We start from the raw sequence: 21,568 nt of genomic DNA, 5'->3' as shown, positions 1-21,568 counted from the left end.
CATGTTTCTTACTCTTTTCTCTTTGATTTTGGAAATAAGATCTCAGGTAGTCTATGTTGGTGTGAAACTCCTTATGCGGCAAGGGTGACCCTGAACTTCTGACCTTCCCACCTTCACTTCCCAACTGCCGGGATTCTAGACTTGGGGCACTACACATGGCTTGTTCCTGTTTTTAGAACTCATCAATGACTTTGGCCAAGAAAACAGTTTAAAACTTTGTTGTTTCTTTTTTTAAACATAGACCCTCCAAGAATCTCTTTAAGGCTTTACTCCTGATACAGGCAAATCTTGATGAATTATAATACTTTATGGAGACTTTTTTTTTTTTTGATAGGGTTTCTCTGTATAGCCGTGGCCACCCTGGAACTCACTCTGTAGACCTAGCTGGCCTCCAACTCTTGAGATTGGCCTGCCTCTACCTTCTGAGTGCTGGAATTAAGGGTGTACACCACCACCGCCCAACCAGTTTTGTACTTTTTGAGTGTACTAAATAGTACTTGTCACTGAAAAGCCTGAAAGGTTTCAATACCACAAAAAATCCACACAATAATTCAACAAGCATTTATTAAACACCTACTGTGTGCTCAGCACTGTACTAGGCACTAAGAGGGTTCTGTGATACAAATGTTACAGTTTTCCCTGCCCTCAAGGAGCTTACAATTTAATTTTGGAAATAAATACAAATGTGAAACTACTATACAGACTTCTAGAAAATAATTACAGAGCAAGGTATTAGTAAGAGCATGGATCACAGTACAAGCCTGAAAGTTAACTGCTCCCGCAACACAGAATACAGGAAGATCTTGATGTGAGGTGAACTCAATCAGGAGGTGCTCACTCAAAAGACACAAAAGCAGCAAGTTTTGAAGAGTGAACAGGAGTTATGGCCAAAGAGTAATCTAAGGAAGAAAAAGAAAAACATGAGAAAGGCACAGAGGCAAAGGCTTGTAAGACAACAGTAGAAAGCTGTAGGAGGTTTGAGTGTGATGTGTCAAGGCGAACATGGTAGGGAGTGAGGAAAGCTGAGGCTGACTAAGAATGGAGAGAAAGTCATGTATCACTACCATTCTGGTGGAATTATCTGCTGGGAGATCAGTAAAAATGAGGATCATCTCAAAAGTGTTATATAAGTTAGATATTCTGAAAGGAATTCCAGTAACCTGAGCCTACATAATGTGGATGTGTGTGGAAGACTATAAGGGTATGTCAGAAATATAAAAAAACAAAAACAAAACAAAAAACTAAGCAACAACAAAAACAAGTCTCAAGAAGAATACAATCGAGATCAACAAGATTCTAGACTTGGAGAGTGAGGACAGAAAAAGATGAAATGGTCACTTTAAGGCTGGGATGAGAAACACAAAGGGCAGTGATTCTATTTAGGGTCCAGCAGCTACGCAATGATGTCTATTTTAACAAACGGAAGGAGAAAAATGGTGAATTTTGGTTTCAAATATCAGGTTGTGTAGGTACCTGAGGAAAATTCCCCAAGCAGGGAGATGACATACAAAGTGGGAAATATGAAGTCACTCAAATACATGAAGTACCAAAACAGAAAAACAGGAAAAGAGACACAAAAAGTGAGTAAAGTAGGACATGGGGATTATTTTTAGTATCGGGCAGAAAAACGACTAATAAAGAAAAGCCAGATATTGAAGAAAACTGACCTAAAAAGATCCCATAAGACAAAGAAAGGAGAATTCTTGAAGTATGGTGTATTAGTCAAGGTTCTCTAGAGAACAGAGCTTATAGAATGAATCTCTGTATATGTAGAGAATGGGAATTTATTAGAGTGGCTTACAGGCTGTGGTCCAGTTAGTCCAGCAATGGCTGTCTACCAATGGGAAGTCCAAGAATCCACCAGCTGTCTATTCCACCAGGCTGGATGTTTCAGCTGGTCTTCATTATAGGCCAGACAGAATCCTGAAGAAGTAGGCTCTAATTCCAGTGAAGGAATGGACTTGCCAGCAAGAGCAAAAGCTTCCTTCTTTCATATCCTTATATAGGCTGCCATCAGAAGGTGTGGCCCAGATTAAAGATGGATGGATCTTCCCACCTCAAAAGATCCAGATTAAAGTGGGTCTTTCCACTTGAAATGATTTAAAAACAAATCCCTCACAGGGGTACCTAGCAGTCTAATTCCAGATGTAGTCAAGTTGACATCTGAGAATAGCCATCACAAACCCACCCATTGTCAACTTGACACACAATCATATCTCCTTATGTCATGCTTAATTTCCAAGTGAAAATAATAGGTCATAATTCCACCTAACATATGACTATCTCATGTACAACTGCAAATGCATTATATATTTAACCAGGTCATAATTACATCTCACATGATATAACTGTCCCTTGTACAAGTGCAAACCCATAATAAATTTCAGAATATATGGCAATGTCCCTTGAAGGACATTCTTTTGGTATCTCAAAACTTAAATATGGTAACCGCAGATATTCTCTTAATTGATGTTACATGATAAAGAAATTGAGGAAAGAAACACAAATATCTGTACAAACACATTCTTAACAAAATATGACAGAAAGTTATGTCAATTATAATTCTCATTTCTACAACTGGTTACACAACCATAGCTGGTATTTATAACTACCTTCCTCTACTATCCATTCTGTTATTTCCTCAAAGCAGAAAAGGCAATATTTAAGGGGCGAGAGTACATCTTCTGCTGAGGGCAGAGAGACTATTCTCTCAGGTGAGATAAACCCTCGAGAATCTGAGGGTTGAATCAACAGGGTCCTCCCACACATCTCCATTGCAAGTTACAGGATTTGATTCTTTACCAATTTAATGCTCTTCCTTGAACCACTGATACCCTCTGAGGTTGAGACTTGAATTTTTTTTTTTTTTTTTAATGCAGCCAACCTTACAATGAGGGCTTCAGTTTGATTTTCTACAATTTCAGCTGTAGCTGCTGAACAGAAGATTCTCTTCTAGGGCGCACTTACTTAGAACCCTTTAGACTGTTTATGTACATCTAGAGTTGGCCAATTTTATCCATGAGTACATTGTTGTTCTTCACTGTATTCTGAGATGCTACAAGTTGGTTAATTTTATCGAGTACATTCTTTTCCTTTGTCAATTTATGTAGAGATGCTGGGAACAACCAACCACCATCATCCTTTTTCTCATTTTTCTACAAATTGTCAAAAGTTTTATATACAGTCACCAAACCTCTTGCCTCCCACAACTGGTCAATCAGGATAACCAAATGCATTTGTCTCCTTAAGTTTGTAAAATAGTTCACCATGGGCTTTCAATACACCCTGAGTTTCTGAGAGGCTTCAGTAGATGCTGGTAAATTGGAAATCCTATTCCAGATACTTAAAAAATTTCATCCTTACTCTTTTATTGCTCTAGAACTACTTCTGGTACAAAAATCTGTATTAGTCAGGGTTCTCTAGAAGAATAGAACTTATAGAATGAATATATATGATATATATATATATATCATATATATATATAGGATTTATTAGAATGGCTTACCTGCTGTGGTCTAGCTAGTCCAACAATGGCTGTCTACCAATGAAAGACCAAAGAATCCAGTAATACTCAAAATGACAGCCAAGAACAGCCACCACATATGGGAAAATCCAACATTATGACATATAAAAGAGATTAAGAAGGACAAAAATAAAAAGCCTTAATTTATATACTGGACATTCTACATACATTTTAGTGGAATGTTGACTAAGACAGCAAGTAAGGAAATGTTTTAAGAGCTAAGGCAGAAATGGGTTAAATGAATAACAATTGAAAAATCAAGAAAAACACAGGACACACAGAATGGTGATTGGTAATGGGCAATAAGCTTGAAGGGTTTCTCACTGCAGACTGTGGATGAACTTCCTACTGCCACCCTAACTGCCCATCTGCCCAACCTGGAATCTACTCACTTCTCTTTCCCTTAGGCAGTCTACAGAGAAATGTATTTGAATCAGTAAGGTGATACTGCTTTACCCTCCTAGTTACTCCTTTAAGCATATTTTATTGACAAAATTTACCTTTCTTGTACTAAAATCAAGAACATCAATGTCTAAAGATGTTCTCACCCCAAACAGTATTTTAAACCAATTTTCCAGTAATTGCAATGGATCCACACTATACTATCGTATGCTATTTTACCTAGTATCTCTCACGACTGGTACATGGTTTAACTTGGCAGGCCAGAGTTTAGTCAATATTGGTAGTACAGCACAGTAGTCATCACAGGCTCCAGCACCAGGCTGTATGTGTGGGTTAGAATCTTGTCATTTGCTGGCTGTGATGTTGATTAGTTCTCTAAGCTTCTGTTTTTATCATCTATAAATGGGGCATGTAGTGATACGAGCTTTTAAGTAGGATAAATGTTTAACTTAGGGTTTGGCTCACAACAACTGCTAAAAAAAAAAAAAAAAAAAAGGTCGGCTATCATTCTGGAGATGTAGAAACAAGAGCAAAGCTACAGTGGTCCACACTGGAATCAATCACCACATTCTTGAATACCTATCTGGTCTCATGGAGAAATTCTTTGAAACCTCAGAGGTTTCTCCCAGTGGTATATTGATGACAAGTGATTCATGGAAGAACCACTTTACCATGCCAGATCCTAAGATGAGCAGCTGAGGATGGTAGAAAAAAGTACTGGTGAACACTTCATTTCAGATTGAAAGAAAAAAAAATTGATTCTATAGGACAAAAGCTTAATGAATGCCACTGATAGCTAAGAGCTCTAAATGGTGTAACACAGATTAATGCTTGATGAATTCAAGACTAAAAATGACTTCTATGTACTTCTTCAGACTCCACAGCCTTCTCTATTATAATATGCTATAACACTTGACCTCTTCTATACAAGTGCTAAATCAGCTTTGATAACTCATTTGAAATTTTTTTATTATTTGTAATTATGTGGTTGTGTGTATGTCCATGTGTACCTGTGTGTGGGTGCCTGTGGAGGCCAGACATGTTGGATCCTCCTGGCGCTAGAGTTATAGGAAGTTGGAAGCCACCCAACACGGGAACTGAACTCAATGGTTCTCTGCAAGAACAGTCCATACTCTTAACCTCTCAGCCATTTTTCCAGCCCCAGTTACCTTTTTGGGTTTTTGAGACTGATCTCACTATATTCAAGGCTGGCTTTGAACTTTCTATACAGACTAGGCTGGCCCATGAGTGCTATGATTAAAGGTATGCATCACCAATAATGGCTCCAATAATTCATTTTTAAATGACAACCTTTTTTCATATTCACCCCAGTGTAACATTAATCTTCCCAATTATATTACTTTCTTTTCTTTGGACTGCTTCCACATGCTTAGTAGTTCTGAGACTGAAGAGTAATCTGGTACACATTACTCTAGATACAAATGCTAAAAGAGCAATTTATTGGAGATGAAATCAGGTGCTCCACAAAAGTGTACGAGGAGTGGGCATGCATATATGCACACATGCAGACACCTAGCTTCTCTGACAATGTATGTATCTTATGCAACTCTTGCACACAAGGTAGCACTGACCTATACAGAAATCCTGTCATCTAGACAGCGGAAGGCACAACTCAAGCCAATTGGAGCTGGAGAGATGGCTCAGTGGTTTAGTGTGTTAGAGTAGAGTTAGGGATGGCAATCTATACTAAACAGGAAGGAAGCAAACAGAAAGGACAAGAGAATAAAGAATCATGAAAAGGACTGGTCTGAGAGAGTTAACCAAAGAAGCTAAGATGAATCTTTTCATGGTAGTCAGTGTGAAATTGTTTTCTTGGATATTTCATCAGAGCCTACTTATGTTCTTCTGAGTAAGATTAATGGAATAATTTTAAGTGTGAGGATTAATGTTGCAAAGCAAACGTTATTCAACTCCAAGCCCAATGTCTAATCAAATGGTCAAACACGAAATATAATTATTAGTAACACATGGTTTTCTTGCTCTTCATTAAATGAAAATTCTAAGAATATTCCCAATATTGGAGGACTAGTAGCACTACTAGAATAAGTAGTAAGTATAATTACTTATCTGAAAGGACACTAAATTTTAGATGCACAAGATCTGGTTTGTTATTTTAAAACAAGTTTCATTATTTTATACACTATCCTGTTATGCTGAAAGCCTTAGAGGTGAAATATAGGGCCTGGTGACAATGAGTATAATAGTCTCTCTTTGTTGTTAGATGACTGATGGAATGCACCAGAATTCAGAATGAGGAACCAGAGGTGAGGTATTTGATATATTACCACTATGGATACTGAAGATATGCAAATGGAAGGAAACAGATGGAAGATGATGGAGCTGCAGAGGCCATCTGAGAAGGTCAGTCCAGGCTGACCATGTACTCAGGGAGTTTATATAGATAGGAACCTGAGAGCAGTATTGTAATGGGCCAAAGGGATGATGTACATTCTTTGAAAGGATTTTTAATGTCTTTTTCTAGCACCTCTGTCTCCTATGTGGTGCCAAAGCTTTGATAGTGCAAATATTTTTTCAAACCACAGTGTACAGTGGTAAGGTAAAGGAGAATCAGGAGAGTCACCTTGAGGTTCAACTGTCCATGCTCAATAGCCAGGCCGAGTCTCCACTCACCTTTCTTTGCATCACTCCCAGCATCATCACTAATGCATCCACTTCCTTTGCTGACACATGTACTGAGACTGGGGGTGGTAAAGGATATGAAGGATATGAGCTCAGGGACTCAAAGGAGTCAATAAAGGTGCTAAATGAAGAAAAATGCTACAGTGCTGTTAAAAATATAGCATTGAGTTTGTAGAGGAATATGGATTTCTACCACCTAAGAGTATTAGAATAATATGTTAAGTGTCTAACAATTTCCCTCTAACTAGGGTATTAGAAAGCTAAATACAAATCATAGCCTCATTGAGGTTGCCTTGGAGTCAAGCAGCTTCTTAGATTAGGATTTACAAGGGCACCTTCAGAGGGATGACAGAATGGGACCACAGGAAACCGGGAGAAGAGCAGCTTAGGAGTGGCCCCTCTCAAACTTACAGCTACACTTGGGAAAGACAAAATATAGTGTTTTATGTCCCAATAAGCAATTTGCTGTTATTTTCAAGTTCTGAAGAACATATAAGCTGCTAGGGCTCTCTGCTTCACCGGATTCCTCCAAACACAGTCAAGCTAATCAGTTTGTATCAGGGATTGGGCTCAAACAACTGAAGTGCTATTCCTAACTTTGTCACCACTACAGAGTCTGCCTTTTTCACTAGACTCTTCCACTACTACATGGTTCCTCTAATGCTCAATAATGCTCCAATGACAACCAGAGCTTGCCCTACACTCCGGTGGTTTCAGGCTTTTCTCCAGTGTGGATTCTTTGATGTCGAATGAGGCTTGATCTCTGAATAAAGGCTTTCCCACACTCATTGCATTGATAGGGCTTCTCCCCTGTATGTATTCTCAGATGCTGAATGAGACCAGTGTTCCCATTGAAAGCTTTCCCACATTCTTTACACTTATAGGGTCTTTCTCCAGTATGGATTCTCTGATGTTCAATAAGGCCTGATTTCTGACTGAAGGCCCTCCCACACTCACTGCATTTGTAGGGTTTCTCCCCAGTGTGGCTTCTTTGATGGCCAATAAGATGAGAGCTGCGTCTGAAGGTTTTCCCACACTCATCACACTCATAGGGTTTCTCCCCAGTGTGAATTCTCTGGTGTCCAATGAGGTGTGAACTATGACTGAAAGCTTTTCCACATTCATTACATTCATACGGTCTCTCTCCACTGTGGATTCTCTGGTGCAAAATAAGGCCTGCACTCTGACTAAAGGCCTTACCGCACTGAGTACACTGATATGGCTTCTCCCCAGTGTGGATTCTCTGGTGCAGGATCAGGCCTGTGTTCTGACTGAAGGCCTTCCCACATTCCTTGCAGTGGTAGCGCTTCACTTTGTTGTGGATATCTTGATGGGAAAGAAGGGCTGACCTGTAACTGAAGGCTTTACTACACACATTACACTGGTAGGGTTTCTCTCCCGTGTGGATTCTCCAGTGTCGAACAAGGCCTGAGTTCTGAGCAAAGCTTTTCCCACATTCATCACATTTGTGCCGTCTCTCTTGTGTGGGATTTCCCTGCTGCCTCTCTAATCTGCCCAGAAGGTCTTGGGTTTTTCCATGCGCAAGACCCAGGATAACATCCCCATTGCAGCTGGCAGCTGTCTGTCCATGTGGCTGGATTCCAGTCGATATTACCTGTTTTGAAAATAATTCCTTGTTCTCACTCCTGGTCTCACCATCTGAAATAAACATGTAGTAAACAATCATTCTCAAAGTCACTTTCTATTTTCCATACTAGAAGAAAGAGGGAAATGAAGTTCTCATGGAAGCTACAAGCAAATACAAGCTTCTCTATCCCAAATAGGGAGAGATATATGCAGGTTGATCAAGCAGAAGTACCAAATGCCAACTGGGAAAGAGATGCCAGGAAAAAAGGGTTTCCTGATAGGTGAGTAAAGCTGGAAAAGGATTGATTGAGAAGTGTGAAGTTGGGGAGCAGGAAGAGATAAAGAACTCCTACAAGATCTACTGAGTAGGACAGAATGCACCAAACAGTTCTGAAAGGAGCGGGATTACAACTGGCTCATACAACAGAAACACTCCAATACAGTGGTCCAAGGAGACTGGAAGAAAGGTGTCAACGCAGGAAGTACTACAAAGATGTCAATTTCTAACTGGCAGAAAGAATAGTCTTCACTATACAGATACAAACTGGAAGGAATTCTGGGTTGGAGAACAAAATGCTTCATTTCAGACCTCAGAAATCTCAATCTAATATCCATTCCTTGAATTCTGAGTTTCTTTTCTTTAAGATTGAAACAATTTTAAAGTAAATTTATATCTATGTTTGTCACATGTATATAGTGTCTGCAGAGGCCAGAAGAAGGCATCATAACCCCTCGAGTTGGAGCTACTGGTGGTTCTCAGGTACCTGATGTGGATGCTGAGAAAAGAACTCCAGTCCTCCGGAAGAGCAGGAAGCACTCTTAACCACTGAGCCATCTTTACAGCCCTGAATCCTGAGTTCAACTAAGTCCTCCAGAAACCTTATAATGCTACCAGAAACAAACAAGGAGAAAATTCTTAACTTATAAAAACTACAGCTCTCCTTACCCAGGGAGAACATGTTTCTGTATTTCTCGGGCCTGTTATCTCTATTCAGATCCTTCTGTGATGGATCAAGAAGCCACTCCTCTCGAATAAGAGACACAGCCATGTCTTCAATCTTTTCCAAAGTCTGAAACAAAAGAAGACCCTCATTTGGGGCCTAGAAAGGTTCCATAGCTCAAAACCATTGTTCGAGGTAACTACAGTGTTAGGAGAGGTGAAGAAGCAGGAATGTGAATAGCTGGGAGCAAGAGGGAAGTGCACTAGATTTATTGGGGGAAATCAAAGAATGGTTTGTTACTAAGTAAGAAGGATTCAGGGAAAGTTCTTAAACAGGCACCACTATAGACAGATATGGGCATTTGCCACAATATTGTCAGAGATATGGGCTTTTAGTGAGAAGGAGCACAACTCACCTGGAACCCTGCAGTGAGAAGTCTAGCTGTCACCTCCTGATCTCCAGAACTTCCTTTCTGGGAAGGAGTAGGACTCTGAGAAGCAGACATGGCTGAGGAGAAAGGAGCTATGAATTGACTAGTCTTATTGTACGGTTGTGGGAGCCAGCATTCACTTATCCAAAATGACTTTTATTTCAGCATATATATATATATATATGCCAAGGATTTTGCACATAAAGTGCTGACATCTTGGACTCTGGATGTCCATGGATGCCCAGAGAGCATCTGTACTTTAATGTACTTGAACTTACACAGTCAAATAAACAAAGCATACTGATTTGCTAACAGGAGCTGCTTTCCAATTTCTTCTCTACCAAAAGTACTATCTCTGTGTAGCATTCTCCTAGATCCCGAAGTCCTAGAAAACTGAATATGAGAACCAACCAATCTGTTACCCTTCTGATATCTGCCATGGCTGCTGGTGTCTGCTTTCATGGATAGTGAGCATCTTATCACCAAAATCAACCTCATAGTTAAGCAACATATGTCTTGGGCAACAGGATTTAGGACTTCAGACAAGAATTATATAATTACCTAAATAAAGTGTTTCTATGCTATTTCTTTAGAAACATTAAAAATTCTTAGCCTTTTGACTAAGATCAAGTGTAGGAATATTAAAAATTCACTTATATGTTGGTGGGGTGGCAAATGCCTAGAGGCACAGCACTTATGGTATAGGCAGGAGGACCATCACAAGTTTGAGGCCAGGCTGACCTACATTGTGAGTTCTAGGCCAGGCAAGACTATATAAATTCCATAAATAGGAAAATAAAACAAAAAAAAACCAACAAAGGCAAATAGCCTAGAATAGGCTGTTCTGTATAAAATAAGACAATTCTCAAAAAGTAATAGGAAAAAAAACCCCTAAAACAACAACAACAACAAAACCAACCAACCAAACAAATAAACAAAAAAACAAAACAAAACAAATAAACTAACCAAACAAACAAAGAAAACCAGATTTAAGGGGCTTCATCTGGCCAAATATGATTTAAACACAGTTAACACAATGTTTCTGGAACAAAGACTTTATATGTCCGTGGGTAAATAATGGCAATAAAATGGAGGAGTTGAGGACATAGCTCAATTAGAAGAGTGCCTGCCTTGGATGAATAAGGCCGAGTTAGTTCTTAGCACTGCGCAAAACAACAGACACACCCACCCAAACCCACTCAAACCTACACACACACACACACACACACACACACACACACACACACTTGGGGCTGGAAGGATGGCTCAGTGGTAAAGTGCTTGCTAGAGAAGTAAGAGGACAGAAGTTCAGAATCCCATCACTCACAGAAAAGCCCTAAGTCTGGAGTCCCAGTGTTAGGGTTGGAAGAGAAGAGAGACAGGCAGATTCCTAGGGCCTGCAGGTCAGGTAGTCTAGCTGAGATGGTAGATGACATGTTTAGGGAAAGACTCCGCTCAAAAAATAAGGTAGAGGGGCTAGAGAGAGCTTGGGGCGGGGGGGGGGGGGGGGGGGAATAAAAGTGCTTTCCATATAAGCCTGATGGCTCAAGTTCAATCCTGGAACCCATGGTGGATGGACAGAAGCAACTCTTGAAGATTAAAATTGTTCTCTGACCTCCAGGTGCATGCCTGGGTACACACACTAATAATAATAATAAGTAAGGTAGGGAGAAAATAGAAGACACCCAACAGGACTTCTAGTCTCCACATGAGTACCCGGGGGTAAACTAAAAGGGAAGGAAGTAAATGTTTTTTTTTAAGATTAACAATGGAACAATGTAGAAGGAATGACCGAGAAATTACCGTTTGTAACTGGTTTAGTAATAATCACTGACTTAGTTGAGAAGCATCAATGAAATAAAGTTAAAAAGAAACATCAATAATTATTAAAACTCCTGTTTTAGCAACAAGTATGATAAGGATTAAGATATTTACACACCTTCATGGGAACTTCCTCCTAAATTACTCCTTAATTATAAAGTGAAGAAGAGTAACTTTACAGTGATCAGCTTAGGAAGATTAATCTTAAGTCTTCAAAGATAACATCACAATAGGTCAAATTTCTGAAGTGTTCTTGCCAAACACACACAACTTGAACCTAAATATGAAAAAATACCAAATAAACCTAATCTGCAATCATTCTAATTCTAATCTATGTTCTTTAAAACTGTTATGGTCAAGAAAAGAAAGACTAAGAAATAATGCCAAAAATGCCAAATTAAAGGACTGAAGAGACTTACGACTAAATGCACTATGGTCATAGGGTGGGTGGGCTCTGGACCAGACAAAACACTGAGACAACACCAGCACCACAATTCCTAACTATGTCATCTGATTGTGGTTATCAAAAATGCTCTCATTAGAAGAAAGCCATATTGAAGTACTTGTAAATAAAATGTTATGATAAAAAAATGTCTGCTGTAAATGTCCTGGGGTAACAAAATCCTTTGTTTGAAAGTTTACCACTAGAACTGATGGTCTATTGTCCTCTGGGCATGGCATGGCCATTGCCCTCCTGAACTCTCAGTCGCTCTGACTGCATGCGTACAATCTGCAAGCTTGGACCCATTAATTTTTGCCACAGAGTAGGTAAGGATCACAAGAGCCTCCCCATCCCCATGCAGGCAATTAAGTGGTGCTACGAGATTTCTTTAGTGGTGTGGCTGCTGCTAAGTTACTCATGTTCCTATAAGAATCCTCTATCCTCCCCCTAACTAAACTCATTGGTTAGTCTTCAATAAAACTGTTTCACTGGTGTGTTGTTCCTGCCCCACCTGGGGTGCATAGATGTTTATCCCCACAGGAAAAGTTCACACACTACTTCTATAAACATTCAAAACCAGAAGATCGGGTACTACTCAAACACTGATGCTAGTTCTTGAATGAGACAGGTACCCCAAATATAAGTCCCTTTCCTTTCTATATTCCTCACCCTTATAAGTGAAATCAGGCCTCTCTCCTCTGTCCTGTGGCTTCTGGGGCACTGAAGATTTATGCTTGGTTGCCATGGCTTGGAGCTGAGTACTTGGAGGTTCTGGTGCAGATTCTGAAGATACAACTTCCTCCCAGAGTACCCTGTGCCCATGTGTATGAGCTGAAACCTAGAAACAAGGGGACAGTGAGTTACAAAGAATTCCTTTGAGAAATGAAGTGATGGCAGCAGCAGAGCCAACAGGCCTTCGATGGGTGTTCAGATTTGGGAAAGCAAGCCGTATAATCTCATTTCCTTCCTAGGGCAACAAGAAACACTACATTAGAACAAAAAGAAGGGATTTGTTCCGCTCAGTACTAAAGAAAAGATTCTGTTGATGTTTTTCTACTGCATCAAACACCAATATTTGTGCTCCAACTCTAGGACAGAGAACGAGTAACAGAAAACTAAAACAGGGCCATAGAATACCAAAATACTCTTTTGACAAGGAACTTGGAAGCCTATATTCTAGTAAACAGTCATCTTTAATTATCCAGGCAAGGCAAGCAGACACAGAAAAGAGCCTAGTAAGCTGGGCTTTACTTGTTTTGTGCTAAGCATGCTCCCCTCCCCCTCCCAAACGCACCTAGCACCTGTTGGCAGTCTAGAACTCACAACCACATTAAGCTGTACTCATTCATACCTTACTCTGAGCAATGGAATAAATTTCCCGTCTCCGTAACAACCATGAAACCCGGACAGCTTGTCCCAGTCACACTCCAGTTATATCTGGTAAGGAAGGTAGGGGGCCAAGCAGACCTAGGCTGATGTTGGGTACATGCGCAATAAGGCAAACTGTGTCCTTTGAGAAAACAAAGTACCATCCCCATCATGCCTGCTAGCAAACAAACTTTTTCCTCTCAAACTTCATAAAAAGAAGCCCCAAATAATTGGGGCCCTTAAGTACTCTCACTAAAGTGGCCTGTCACTCTTGACTGTATTTCCTCCTTTGTACTATTGTTCTGTCATTGAATAAAGTTTTCTTGCTCCCTGTACAATTTGTGTGGTCTTTAGTTTACTTTCTTGAATAAGAGGCTAAAAGTGTGGAAACACTTGACCCAAACCCTGACCACAGGTACCAGGGGTACCCCAGAAGAAAAGTAATTTAAGCTCCTTGTGTCTCATGGTCCCATTTAGCAAGCAAGGATAATAATAAAAGTGTAGGAATTTTAAGAGGATAAAAAATGGGTTCTCTCCTTTACAAAACTACAAGTGCAATACATAGTGCATTAAATAATTTTCATCTGCATTCAACAGAAACCAATGCATAGAATTTATTCCTCAAAGTGAAGTCAATGTCTTTCTACCCAGCTTCCAGGAATTCAGTCACAGCATGCATAACTACTTACTGGTCGTCCTAGGATATTAATCTGCCTTTCCAAGTCCTCCAACAGGCTCACCACCTCCTCTCCATTTTCTAACTGGTGTTCCTTAACCAGAGTCTGCAGCTCCTCAGGCAGGATGGTCAGGAACTGCTCCAGCACCAGCAGCTCCAGGATCTGCTCCTTGCTGTTCAAGTCTGGCCGCAGCCACTGATGGCAAAGTGCACGAAGCTGGATCAGAGCTTCCCGGGGTCCTAATGTCTCCTGGTAGCATAGCTGCCTGAAGCGTAGGCGAAACAATTCTTGGCCAGAAGTATTATTTTCATGCACACTAGACTCCTCATCCCAACCATGATCCTCCTCTATCTTGACAATGACAAGGTCCTCTTCAGAAGCCCGGTCTGGTGGAGATGGGGCCGAAGAAGGCTTTCTTGATTCTGTAGCCATTTAGGGCCAGAAAAGCTTAAAAGTCCCCTTTCCTCTACCTTCTGTATCTTCTTAAGTCTTCTGAGGACCTCCAGGGTACTTCTTCCCAAACAGAAAATAATAAATATGTTAAGGTAAGGCAAAAGTCATAGTAACTTACCAGCATACCTCAACAAGCTTCCCTAAACAATGTGCCACACCAAACCTACCCAGGGTACAAACCCTTCCTTTTGGTTTCCTGTTTAGGGCTGTGGGGGATGGAGATTCGGCCTAAGTGAGCTTCTGTATTTAGTATCAGGCAGTTCTCAGGACCACTCACTGAACTCCTCATAGCACCTTGTACACCTCCCACTCAACGGTGTTTTGTACTGCAGCGCCCAACCCCGTTCTTATTCTCAACAGAGGAGGTTACTTTCTCTAGCCTCTACTCCAAGAACCTTTGAACCCTTTCCTCTCCACTACCTAAGATTCAGCATCCTACTAATGCTCTCCATCTTGCCTTTTGTCTCAGGGCTAACTCTTGGACTCCACCTCTTACTCCTAAAAATCTGTTGGAGCAGTGGAGCTGCAAAGAACCTGAATGTCTTAACATCTACAATGCCCAAATCTCAACCCACACACCAATGACCTTCTAGAATGTTATAGAAATAAAACATAGTAGTGTTGGAGTTTGACAACTTTCACTTAGCAGAAGACACCTGATATTAATCAATGCTGTGTGCTGTGGGATGGTCTGTATGTCAAATGTGCTGCTGATTGGTCAATGAATAAATCACTGATTGGCAGTGGCCAGGCAGGAAGTATAGGCGGGACTAACAGAGGAAAATTGAGAAAACAGGAAGCTAGAAAAGGAGACACTGCGAGCCGCCATCAGGACAAGGAAGATGTAAAGTACCGGTAAGCCACAAGCCACGTGGCAAGGTATAGATTCATAGAAATGGATTAATTTAAGCTGTAAGAACAGTTAGCAAGAAGCCTGCCACGGCCATACAGTTTGTAACCAATATAAGTCTCTGTGTTTACTTGATCGGGTTTGAGTGGCTTGGGACTGGCGGGTGAGAGAGATTTGCCCTGACTGTGGGCCAGGCAGGAAAACTCCAGCAACAGCTGTGTCTGTTTATCTTATACAAATAACCACGTGAGTTGTTTCCTGTTCCTGATTATGAATAAAACACTATGATTATGTGCATACATATTCCTGTGTGAACAGTTTTTAATTCAGTGGGGTAAAACCCAGAAGTAAATTGCTGAGTCTTAAGTGTAGTATCTAAAAAATTGTTGAACTGCTTTCCAACATGGCTGTAATATTTTGCATTCCACTAGGGCCTGACATTGTATTTAAAAATTTTAAATATTATAATAGGTATGTAGTAATGTGTCATGGTTTTAACTTGTTTTCTTACTAACAATGTTGAACATACACATATTTTGGTGAAGTATTGATTTAAAAATTTTGGCTTTTTTTTTTTCAGTCTCATTCTATAACCAAAGAGTATCAAACTTGTGATTTTTCCCACCTCAGCTTCCCAAGTGCTGGGACTATGGGCATGTACCACCATGCTCAGTTTTCTTTATACACTTATTTAATTTGTTTAGACTGTTGAGACAGGGTCTTATCATGTAGCCCAGTATAGTCTGGAACTCAATGTGTAGCCCAGGCTGATAACTTTAACTTGGGATCCTCTTGCCTCCATCTCTCAAGTATTGGGTAGTACATACATGTGTCATTAAGCTTTGCCCAGCATTATTTTGTAATTGAGGTTTTATATTGTTTGTATGTTTAAGATTTGAGAACTCTTTATATATTTTGGATACAAGAGATACATGATTTACAAATATTGACTCCCTTCTATTTTTTTTCCACCCGAGACAGGGTTTCTCCGTGCTGTTTTGGTGCCTGTCCCGGATCTCGTTCTGTAGGCCAGGCTGGCCTCGAACTCACAGAGATCCGCCTGGCTCTGCTCCCGAGTGCTGGGATTAAGGCATGTGCCACCACCGCCCAGCTGTCCCTTCTATTTTTTAAGCAGTGGCCTTTGAAGAAGATATTTGTAATTTTTTTTTTTTTTTTTTTGTGTTTTTTTTTCAAGACAGGGTTTCTCTGTGTAGCTTTGCACCTTTCCTGGATCTCACTCTGTAGTCCAGGCTGGCCTCGAACTCACAGAGATCTGCCTGTCTCTGCCTCCCGAGTGCTGGGATTAAAGGAGTGGGCCACCACCACCCGGCTTTTTTTTTTTTTTTTTTTTTAAGATTTATTTATTTATTATGTATACAGTGTTCTGCCTGTGTGCCAGAAGAGGGCGCCAGATCTCATTACGGATGGATGTGCCAGATCTCATTACGGATGGTTGTGAGCCACCATGTGGTTGCTGGGAATTGAACTCAGGACCTCTGGAAGAACAGCTAGTGCTCTTAACTGCTGAGCCATCTCTCCAGTCCCGTAATTTTTTTGAAGCATAAATTACCAATTATTTTTAAAGAATTATATTATTGATATCATATTTAAGAAATGTCTGCTTAGTCCCAAATCACAAACATTTTCTTCTAAAAGTTTGTAGTTTTAGGTTTTACTGTTAAGTCTATGGTCTGTTTCTGAATTAATCTTTGAGGAGGTGAGGGTATGGCTAGGGGTTCCCCTCCTTGCATAAAGATGACAATCTGCTCTAGCACCATTCACAGAAAGGGTAATATTCTGAATTGCTTGTCTTTTCATCTGGGGGAGGGGTGGGGGAAGCTGACTGACCATGAATACTGTTTCTGGAGGCTCTATTCTGTTACCTTGACCTAGAAATCTACCTTCTCTTGATACAAAGCTGCCTGAAGATGGATTTTTTTTTTTTTATGCTTAACATCCTAACTTTTTATTAAGACTCATTACCCTTCCCACATATACTATTTGTCATTAGGACCCAAGTATATATTGATCACATTCTTTTTTTTTTTCATTTCCCCTTTTCTTTTTATTCAAAAGGAAGGTTTTAACTTCAACATAGTAAAATTACATATAGCATGAAGATGGAGTTTTAAATGTTAAAATCAAGTAGTTTCAATCCTGCAACTTTTCTGTTTTTGAAACTGATTTGGCTTTGCTGGCTGTCTCCTTTTTTGAAACACATATTAGAATAAGCTTACTGATTTCTAATAACGCTGGGACTGAACTTGTATTGAATCTATAGCTCAGTTTAGAGATACTATCTTAATAGTATAATCACATTAGGGATGATACCTTAACTAGCATGTTCCAGTCCATGAATACTGATATCTCTTTTCATTTAAGTTCCTTGGACTACTTTCATTATTGACCAAACTATTTTCCTTTCTCTCTATATCTACACATACTACTTTTCTCATAACTGTACATTACTGGCTGCAAAGTTTTTCTCTCTTAATTTCATAATTCTCATTGTGGGAGCCCACAACTGACTCAGTTTCCCAGTTTGAATCTGAAGCCTATTCTGAGTCAACAGAGTTCAGCTTGCTTGCTCCAGGGCTGTGAGAAAGTCCTGATTAGCCCACAGGAAGGAACACACTAGCTAGATGCAGGCTGCTGATGCCAGCTGGAGGTACATTGAGATAGAAAATGAAACTGCCTGCTCCTTGACTCAAGGACAGGAGAGATGGTGGTTGAATGCCTGTGTTGTGCATTGTTCTACCTCTGTCCTTCCAGACTGAATATAAGCTGGCTGTGAAATAAACTCAGGTACTGTTTGGCACTGACTGGCAGTCCTCTCGACTCTTTTCTGTCTTCTTCATTGTCTCTTCAATCCGCACGCCTCTACCCAGCTACCCAGTCAATTGGTCGGCAGGCTCCGACACCTCATGAAAATTTTATCTCATTGATAGAATTAAAGAACACCAGAGGGCTATATTTACAACACAACACCGAATTGTCTGGATTTGTTGTAAGAGTGATAGTTACAGCTAGAACTCCAGGTCCAAAAGCTCACTTGAAGAGCCCCGTTTCTTTGTGTGTTATACGTACTTTACTGTTTTCTTTTCTTGTGGAGATACATCCCTTGCTAAGGCTGCAGCGGTGACCTCTCCTTGACTTTGGCTATCTCTTTCACTCATGTTCCATGATGCTACTAACTCTGTCTTCAAAAAAGATGCCCTAGGGAGGACCTATGAATGTAACCTTATTTGCAAATAGCAGGCAGATACAACCAAATTAACATGAAATTACAACTGGAATAAGATGGGTCCTTAATTCAGTGTGACTGCTCTACTGTTGAAGAGACACAGGGGCCTGCAAGACAGCTCAGAAGTTAAAGGCACCTGCTGTCAAGCCTGACGACCCGAATTTAGAGTCCCAGGACCCACATAGTTGAGGGAGAGACCTGACACCTGCAAGTTGTCCTCTGATCAATACTAGGGCACTGTGGCATGAGCAGACCTTATTCACCCTCTCCAAACAGAACAAAACAAATACCTTACTTTATAACCCAGGCTGGTTTCAAACTGGTGATTCCCCAACCTCAGTCTCCTGAGTACTGCATGCAATTACAGGTGTGCATCAATATACATGGTCTTTTCATTCTTTTTAATGACTAATATGAATCTTTTAAAAAAATCTCTTCCTTTTCCAACAAGCTTTTATTTTTCTTTAATATTAAAGCTAGAGCTGAAATAAAAAATTAGTCCTCTAGGTATTCTCCCCTCTAATAATTTTGTGCATACAAACTGCAATGTTGGTGAGCACCTATAAACACTGATCCTTACATATTATCCTTAAAGAACATCCAGTTAGATTTATTGACTTATGAATGTAAAGGCAACAGTCCTAACCTTCTTCTGGATCCAAAATGTTAAAGTCTTAACAACTAAGGAAGGCACAAGTCAACTTAAACAATAATTCCTTTTTCCCCCTTTTAAAAGTTATTATTAAGAGATTTTCTATTCATTTTACATACCAAAAACAGATTCCCCTCTCCTCCCTTCTCAACTGACTTTTCAATAGATGTAGAAGATGTATTTTCCCTTCAGATTAAGTTTAACTTGAGAAATGTCTTGGTACTGAGCGTAAATTAGGAAAGACAATCTCCAGGCTTTAGAGATCAAGGAAAAGTAAATGAAACAAACACTATGCTTTGTAGTTACTTCAAATTGCATTCACTGAGTATTTTTCTTTTGGAGATTTCTACAGTTATTTTAATACAGGCTTAAGCATGGGGGTTGGCAGAAATGGCACTCAGGAGTGGGCCAGACACACGTGTGGGCGTTGCTTTCATTAATGGTTTTGATTTATCACATTCTTATATTTAACACAAGAGGAACTCAAAACGTGCACATTTGCTAAAATAATGACTGCCACATAACTGTACTTCCGTGAATTTGTCAAACAGAAAGAAGTATGTTGTCAAGTGGTGGTCAACATCTTAGAAGTCTGACAAAGATTACTCATGACTGACTTGAGTTTTGGAAATGGGAACCCACGGAGTTTTCTTTCTCCCCGCCCCCCCCCCCCCCCCAAGGAGTTTTCAAGCATCTATTTCAGTTAGCTTTAATAAATTAAGTAAGCAAAGTATTCTGATTAACAGTTTAATTTTGTTACCCTGGAATTAAAGTATTTCTTGGGCACACAACTGTCCAGCCATCACATCAACCATTTTCTGAGCGAAAAAGGGAGTAACAACAACAACAACAAAAATAAAATAAAATAAAAACAAATCCAAGGTTTCCATATGTAGCAGAGTCTTGAAAAGAAAGAAGTATCTTAAAAAAATTTTTGAGACCGAAAGGCAAAATTGCTGCGTAGAAACAGCTAACACAGGAGCCGGCTTTACAAGTAAAAGCGACTGCAAAATAACACACGGCCACTGGCGATGAAAAGAGGGACCCTGCAGGAAGTTGGGGCCGGGTGCCGGCCTGCTTGGCCGGCGCAGGCCCTCTGCCGACCCGCTCCCCGCGCGCCCCTGCCCGGCCGAGCGCACTCACCGAGAGCTCCGCACGCTGCCCGAGGCCGGGAGGCGGCACAGCGCGGACCGGGAAGCGCGCGAGGAGACGCGACGGACACCGAACCCGGGCGGGACCCCTCCAGCCGCTAACTTTCCAAACCCTCGGAGCCGCAGAACCGGCCAGCACGCATCTTGCCCCACAGCCACTTCCGGAAGCTCTCTAGGAAGCCGGAGGTCTGACAGCTCTATGGTCGGCTCGCAAAGGGACCAAGCACCCCGCCTCCCGGCTGTCAGCAGCTCCAAGAGGATGGCTAAGCTGCTGCTGGGGACTGTGGACATCCCAAGGAATGTCATACGTTTATGTTACCCAAGCTTTTGCCTGGCCAGCCGCCGGCTTCAGCTGACAAGGGTTAAGGTTGGGTGGCCGATCGCAGATCTCGGCTGGGCTCAGGAGGGCGCTTACTATGCCTAACCAATTTCTCTTTATTCCTCCTAGATACCCTGTGCTTTCCTGTTAATGCTTCATGAATTACTCCAAATTTCCATCATACACTTCAGATTGAGGAATTTAACCCTTTACAGTACCCGGGAAGAGTAGTGATCTTATATTATACAGCTCCTACTGACCACTGCTTTCCCTTTGACTGTGATGTGTGGTCATCCAATACTTTATCATTGGAAACTGTAAAAGTTCCACAAAATGACCACAGCCCATATCTTAGGGTCTAAAAAGGATATTTAGGCTATTAGTAATGGTGGGAAAACAATGAACATTTGTTTACTTTTTAATTTCAAAGATGACTTTTTATCTATTTTAAGTTGTCAAAACAGAGCTGATGGGTCTCAATTCTCTTCTGGGGAAAATGAAGCAGAGAAATTTTGAATGTCTTACCTAGTGTCATATATTGAATGGCCCAGCAAAAACCTAGAACAGATGGTAGAAGTCATGGTCAAGCAGGAATTGTCAAGTTTGGGTCACAAGTGAACAATGAAAAGGTTGCCTTTAAAAAAAAAAGATAGTCTCTTTGTACCCCTAGCTGGCCTCACATTCAGGGAAAAATCTCCTGCCTTATCTTCCCCAAGTGTTGGGATTATAAACGTAAGTCAACACACCAGGTTAAAGCCTCCTGAAGTAACAGTTGATTCTTCTTTCAAAATTGAATTAAGAAATAAGGGAATATTTTACTCATTCTTTTTTTTTGGTTAGAGTTTTTAAATGACTGAAGTTTTGCCCACATTTAGAACACCCATGGGCTCTAAGGAAGATTCTGACCACTAATTGGGCCTGAGTATTAAAGGAATTTTTAGTACGTTTCTTTTTTTAGTAGAGCTTATTTACTATATAAAGTCTCTGATGACTAACAAAAGCTGAACTTACACACAGGTCTTCCACACTCCCTGCACCCACAAGGTT

At 40.5% G+C, this 21,568-nt stretch overlaps 1 protein-coding gene across 5 annotated transcripts; it reads right to left on the bottom strand.

The window, feature by feature from the left end:
* Positions 1 to 546: 546 nt before the first annotated feature.
* Positions 547 to 20,344, bottom strand: Zkscan8 (zinc finger with KRAB and SCAN domains 8). 5 transcript variants are annotated; one of them, XR_008216085.1, is made up of 7 exons: positions 20,195 to 20,344; positions 13,865 to 14,365; positions 12,477 to 12,645; positions 9,530 to 9,621; positions 9,120 to 9,243; positions 6,578 to 8,245; positions 547 to 899 (listed from the first exon to the last, which is right to left on the bottom strand). XR_008216085.1 is itself a non-coding variant. In XM_052729756.1 (6 exons), the coding sequence occupies exons 2-6, from the start codon at positions 14,282 to 14,284 to the stop codon at positions 7,284 to 7,286; spliced, it is 1,767 nt and encodes a 588-aa protein (XP_052585716.1). In that variant the 5' UTR covers positions 14,285 to 14,365; positions 20,195 to 20,344; the 3' UTR covers positions 5,365 to 7,283. The 5 variants fall into 5 exon arrangements, 3 of the variants coding, with proteins under 3 accessions (XP_052585716.1, XP_052585717.1, XP_052585718.1); XR_008216086.1 differs by lacking the exon at positions 547 to 899 and adding an exon at positions 1,945 to 2,056; XM_052729756.1 differs by lacking the exon at positions 547 to 899 and having other exon boundaries at positions 5,365 to 8,245.
* Between the last annotated feature and the right edge of the window lie 1,224 nt (positions 20,345 to 21,568).

The sequence above is a fragment of the Peromyscus californicus genome, unplaced genomic scaffold (genome assembly GCF_007827085.1).
Source record: "Peromyscus californicus insignis strain IS unplaced genomic scaffold, ASM782708v3 Scaffold_8__1_contigs__length_139910024, whole genome shotgun sequence".
Lineage (NCBI taxonomy): Eukaryota > Metazoa > Chordata > Mammalia > Rodentia > Cricetidae > Peromyscus > Peromyscus californicus.
Note: the sequence above shows the minus strand (reverse complement) of the source record. Positions and strands in the feature narration are given on the sequence as shown.

Excerpts from the sequence above, each read along its gene's own strand:
- Zkscan8 (XM_052729756.1), bottom strand. The coding sequence starts at position 14,284 with ATGGCTACAGAATCAAGAAAGCCTTCTTCGGCCCCATCTCCACCAGAC. Across the intron at positions 12,646-13,864 it reads TTAATATCCTAGGACGACCA|GTTTCAGCTCATACACATGG; the intron begins GTAAGTAGTTAT and ends CCTTGTTTCTAG. Across the intron at positions 9,622-12,476 it reads GCCTGATTTCACTTATAAGG|CCATGTCTGCTTCTCAGAGT; the intron begins GTGAGGAATATA and ends CTTTCTCCTCAG.